This window comes from Etheostoma spectabile, unplaced genomic scaffold, assembly GCF_008692095.1.
Source record: "Etheostoma spectabile isolate EspeVRDwgs_2016 unplaced genomic scaffold, UIUC_Espe_1.0 scaffold00013101, whole genome shotgun sequence".
Taxonomy (NCBI): domain Eukaryota; kingdom Metazoa; phylum Chordata; class Actinopteri; order Perciformes; family Percidae; genus Etheostoma; species Etheostoma spectabile.
Window position 1 is genome coordinate 1 of NW_022603981.1, and position 6,152 is coordinate 6,152.

General features: G+C 41.7%; 1 protein-coding gene across 1 annotated transcript; it reads right to left on the bottom strand.

Annotated features, from left to right (window-relative positions):
* Positions 1-1,140: 1,140 nt before the first annotated feature.
* On the bottom strand, positions 1,141-4,976 carry LOC116679437 (protein NLRC3-like; the record flags this gene model as incomplete). Its single annotated transcript, XM_032509082.1, has 5 exons — positions 4,874-4,976; positions 4,556-4,660; positions 3,548-3,626; positions 3,143-3,371; positions 1,141-3,006 (listed from the first exon to the last, which is right to left on the bottom strand). Coding segments are annotated over exons 1-5 (2,368 nt in total), but the record flags the coding sequence as incomplete, so codon positions are not given.
* Positions 4,977-6,152: the final 1,176 nt, after the last annotated feature.

Here is a 6,152-nt window from a genome sequence, read left to right on the forward strand (position 1 = left end):
AGTTCCTTCTGGACTACATGGAAGATCCTCCCTATCACCACTCTGTCTTTGGCTGGTCCCATCTGGATCAGCAGGACCGGTGCAGCAGTGAGGTGAAGCTGTGTTCCTGCCCGGGGGAAGAGACGCCACCGGAGCTCAGATTATATGAATACAATGTTGTCAGTGTGTTATTGTTGGAGTCCCGATCCGACTCTTACCAAACAAGCCATTGCACCTGCTTTAGAAAGTTAACTAGCCTCATGTTTGCGGTAAAATGTAGTTGGGTTGTCGAGGTCAAAACACTATGTAGCAGCTGTGAATCAAATAAACTTATTATAGATAATGTTATGTCATATTTGTTCTCTTACACTAAATGTTTAGATAGATAGATATATAGATAGATAGATGTTTATTGATCCCAAGAAAAACGGTGTTGCAGCAGCAAGATCAGTCACAAAGCACAAATATAAATATAAATGAAATACTAGGAAAAATATACATACATACAATATAAATGAAATAATAATATGAATAAAATAAAAAATATTTGAATATGTACAGGATGCGAAGACAAAAATGTGCAACTGCTTAATAATATGCTAAATGTAAATAAATGTAAATAAACCAATTGTGCAGGTTGCATTAGTGCAGTAGTAGAAAGACTTTCTGTAGCGGTCCGTGCGGCATCGAATCTGTTGGAGCCTCTTAGCTCTTAGCTGCTCTTAGCTGCTTTTAGCTGCTTTAATCCAGATAAGTATTAAAAAGTATTTTCTGGACAGCATCCAACAGCGTGTCCTCCTCATTTATTGATATGAAGTTCTTAGGAAAAAAAGTATTCCCCCCCACACCCCGGTCAGACACCGCGCTCCAAATATTGCTTTGTAATATGTGGGAAACATTGTTCAGGTTCATTTCATAATTTTCAAATAGCTGAACACCAACCTGAGAGTTTCCAGTCTGCAGTGTGTACTCTTCAGTCCAGACAATACCAGCTCCACTCCTGAATCCTGCAGGTTGTTGTTACTCAGGTCCAGGTCTCTCAGACTAGAGGACTGGGAGCTGAGAACTGAGGACAGAGCTTCACAGCTTCTCTCTGACAATGTACAGCCACTCAGCCTGAAAAAAAATCAACAATGCATAAGAATACAGCTTCAAGCAAACATAAACAAATTCTAATTGAATAAAAACCTGCATTTAATCTGGATAGTTGTGTGTGCACGTACAGAGCTTTGTTGGAGGCTTTGACCACTGGCAGCAGCCTCAGAAGAGCCTCCTCTGAAGCAGAGTATTTCTTCAGGTCAAACACGTCCAGATCTTCTGCTGATGACAGTAAGATGAAGACCAGAGCTGACCACTGAGCAGGAGACAGTTTATCTGTGGAGAGACTTCCTGAACTCAGGGACTGTTGGATCTCCTCCACTAGAGAACCATCATTCAGTTCATTCAGACAGTGGAACAGATTGATGCTTCTCTCTGCAGACAGACTCTCACTGATCTTCGTCTTGATGTACTCAACTGTTTCCTGATTGGTCTGTGAGCTACTTCCAGCATAGGTCATCAGACCTTGTAGGTGTCTCTGATTGGTATGCAGTGAAATACCCAGGAGGAAGCGGAGGAACAAGTCCAGGTGTCCATTTGGACTCTGTAAGGCCTTGTCTACAGCACTCTGATGAAGATGTTTTATTTTATTGGTTTCTCTGAAGACTCTAGGAAGCCAGGAGGTTGTTTGTTCTTCTGCCAGCAGGTTGACTCCAGAGTTGGTGAAGGTCAGATGGACATGAAGAGCAGCCAGGAACTCCTGAACACTCAGATGGACGAAGCAGAACACCTTGTCCTGGTACAGTCCACTCTCCTCTTTAAAGATCTGTGTGAACACTCCTGAGTACACTGATGCTGCTCTGATATCGATGCCACACTCTGTCAGGTCTGATTCATAGAAGATCAGGTTGCCTTTCTGCAGCTGCTCAAAAGCCAGTTTTCCCAGAGACTTGATCATCTTCTTTGTCTTTTTATTCCAGTTTGAATCGGTCCCAGATCCTCCATCGTACTTGATGTTCTTCAGTTTGGACTGAACCACCAGGAAGTGGATGTACATCTCAGTCAGGGTCTTGGGCAGCTCTCCTCCCTCTCTGGTCTCCAACACCTTCTCCAGAACTGTAGCAGTGATCCAGCAGAAGACTGGGATGTGGCACATGATGTGGAGGCTTCGTGATGTCTTGATGTGGGAGATGATTCTGCTGGCCTGCTTCTTGTCTCTGTATCTCTTACTGAAATAATCCTCCTTCTGTGGGTCAGTGAATCCTCTGACCTCTGTCACCATGTCAACATACTCAGCAGGGATCTGATTGGCTGCTGCAGGTCTTGTGGTTATCCAGAGGCGAGCAGAGGGAAGCAGATTCCCCCTGATGAGGTTTGTCAGCAGCACACCCACTGAGGTGGACTCTGTAACATCAGTCAGGATCTCAGTGTTGTGGAAGTCCAGAGGAAGTCGACACTCATCCAGACCGTCAAAGATGAAGACAACCTGGTCCTCTTCAAACCTGCTGATTCCCGCTTCTTTGGTTTCACTGAAGAAGTAATCAACAAGTTCCACCAAGCTGAACTTTCTCTCTTTCAGCACATTCAGCTCTCTGAAGGTGAATGGGAATATGAACTGGATGTCCTGGTGGGCTTTGCCTTCAGCCCAGTCCAGAGTGAACTTCTGTGTTAAGACTGTTTTCCCGATGCCAGCCACTCCCTTTGTCATCATGGTTCTGATTGGTTCGTCTCTTCCAGGTGGGGCTTTAAAGATGTCTTCACATCTGATTATTGTTTCTGGTCTGTCTGGTTTCCTGGATGCTGTTTCAATCTGTCTGACCTCATGTTCTTCATTGACCCCTGCAGCCCCTCCCTCCATGATGTAGATCTCTGTGAACATCTGATACAGAACGGTTGGGTTTCCTGCTTTAGCAATCCCCTCAAACACACACTGGAACTTTATCTTCTGGTTAGTCTTGAGTTTACGCTGACAGACTCCAGAATAACTTCCTGAATGAAAACACAACAAGAAAAATCAATAAGTCAAAGAACATATTTCAACATTCAAATAATAAGTATATATTTTAGTGCATTTTTTCAGACCTTAATAAATGTCCCATTTTTAAATGTGTTAAAATCCTCTTACTACTCTGCAGACGGTCAGCCAGCTCCTCCTGCTTCATTCTCCTCAGGAAGTGCAGTGTGATCTTCAGAAATGCTTCTCTGCTGCTCCTCCTCTGCTCTTCATCCTCACCCTCCAAAACCTCCTCATCCTCCCTCTGACTCTCTAAGAATTCTGGGTAATTTGGACATAGAACCTTCTGAATCTTCTTCAGCTCGTTCTTTATAAAAGTGAGGATGTTCTCCTCCAGCAGCTGGACCAGAATGATAAAGTCAACATTTAGTTTAAAGAACTCAACATGTGATTCATCTCTCAGTCTGAAGGCCTGCTGCTTTGAAAAGAGCAGTATGGAGACTATTGGGATCTGAATGGTAGTTCATCATTTAATCTGTAGATAATAATGAAAATATTCTTTTAATATGTACACACCATAAATATGGAGTCCAGGTCTGTTTGCTGCTGCAGGTCAGACTGACCACCGAGGCCCTCTGAGCTCTCCTGGTGAACTCTGTAGAGAAAACATCAAGTTTAAGAACATTTAATGATCTGTTCACAGTCCTGATGATGACACAATGGCAACTGGGGCTCTTAAGGAGTGTTATTTGGTTCAGGACTAGGATTAGGTTTTTGTTGCTTTGGTCTGGCAATTCGAGACTAAAGGCAACGAGATAATATAGGATTACTGTGGACTCTAACTACCAGGGCTCCAACACTAGGAACATGGGGTCTGGACTAAGAACCATCACAGACTACAAGAGGAAACCTGCAGGTCTCAGGTAACCTGGACCTGATGGCCAAGCTCTTAAGGTGTCTGCAGATCAACAGGAAGATGTCTTCATAGACATTTTTAACCTCTCACTGCTCCAGTCTGTAGTCCCCCCATGATTCAAGAAGGCCACCAAGGGCGGACTGGCCATTGGAGGTTTCAGGAGATTTCCTGAACGAACGGTCCATCCCAGGCCGAACCAGCCGTCCTATTTCAATGTCCAGTTTCAGAAAGAATATATATTTATTATAATATTATAACAATGACCTCTTAAACTAACAAGTTTACAAGTATTTTATTTTGTATGTAAATACAGTATGAAACGTATTTAAGTGGATTATTACTATTGTAATTAGTTAAGTCCAGTCATGGTGGTGATGAGGAGGAAAATGATGAAGAGGAGGAGGACAGGCAGGAGGAGTATGGAGCACGAGGAACCAGCAAAGATACAGTGGAAGGTTCAAGTCCAGTGTGCAGGGCTGTATAACGTAGCGTTGGCTTGTTTTGGTCTCTTTTTGTAGTGTTACTATTGCTACTATTATTAATTAATTAATTAAAATGACTTCCAAAATAAGTTTCTATGTGCGTTCTCCACATGCTCTCATGAAAGGCCGCTCCATCCGAAAGTCCCGGGACGAATTATAAAATAAAGTTCACTTTGAAAGTCTTACCTTTCAACAGCTTGTCCATCTTTAAAGGTAATAAGACGACCCATAGACCAGTCACTCTTCATGGCCACACAGCTGGGTCCAGGTCCAGGTTTCTGCTGCTGCATCCTGATACAAACAAAGACCGTGGATGAGTTACTATTCACCAAAATGTAATGTGATGAAAGATGGCATCTCATCTCAGTAGATAAGCAGTGGTTGTCTCTTTGCTGCGTATTCCAGTAAGAAGTTCTTATTAACTAGATATTGAGAGGGAATCCTGATGGAGGAGTGATGTGAGTGCTGAGCTCTAACATGGAGAAGAGTCCATCATCATCTCACCTCTGAGCTTTGGTCTGGCTGTCATGGTCCCCCCACAGAGTGGGTTTAGAGGGAGGGGGTCCCTTCTCTCTGTCCTCACACTGACTCATAGCAGAGTCCACACCTGCTGGGAGACATCACCTCTGTTACTGTCGGCCTATAAAAGATAAAACTCCAATGTGCCATTTACTACCATGTTGTGCTGTTTTATTACATTAGATACCAGATTATCTTTCTATAATATAACTATCTGAATACAAACTAAGTAAGTAAGCATTATTATGTTAACATGATAAGGTGTAGTTATTGGTGTATTATTGTAGATGGTAAAATATTCTTGTAATGTGTTTATTTTGGACTCTTTTCAGCATTTCGTTACTTACATTTTAAGTATTTGTGCTACAGCAAGGGACGACCTTTGTTCTCTGAGGATCAATAAAGTTTTATGTAATCTCATAAAAAAGATTTTACTGCACAATGTTGAACTCATTGGACCTCTTCACCTTCTAAAAACTCCTTCAGTTAACTTCTTTAAACCTTAAGATTATTTTTGGGGCATTTTAGTTCAAAGTTCAACTGAGATGAGAACAAGTAGATTTTTCAGATATTTTTACTTTACTATTTATTTTTACTTTTACTCCTTACATTAAACACGAATATCGGTACTTTCTACTCCTTACATTTTACTCTGCTCGTTACTTTAGTTTTGTACTAAAAGTCGCTAGTGGTTTTGTTGTTTGTGTTCTTCTCCTGTTACCTAGGTTACACCTGGCTGTTGATTCAAAATGGCGATTGTTGAACGTCCTCGCCCACGGTTGTATTTTAGGTGCAGTATTTACATGGTACAGTTACACTGCATTAATATAATGGACTTAATAACGGTTCATTGTTATTATTTACTAGCATATATATGATTCCTATGTATTGTGTGTGGTAACCTTTACAACGTTAATGCCGACCGGTAACATCTTCACAGCAGAACGTATACTAACGCAGTACTTTGGTAGCGTGTACTGGTACTTTTACTGAAGTACAGATTAAACATCAGAGACTTCAGATTCTTTCATGAGTTGTGTTTTAAATCTGAATAATAAGAGAGTGTCAGTAATATTAAATGAGTCATTAACTGTCCTCACGCTAACAGATCCCCTTCAGTCCTGTCTCCCTCTGTCTCAGAGCTGCATTTCATTAACCCTAAACCACCAAAACCTAACACCCTAATCTTAACCCCCCTAACCTAAACTCATTTTAACCCATTTTCCAGTTTGATGAAACTAACAGATCAGAAATCAGCTGAAAA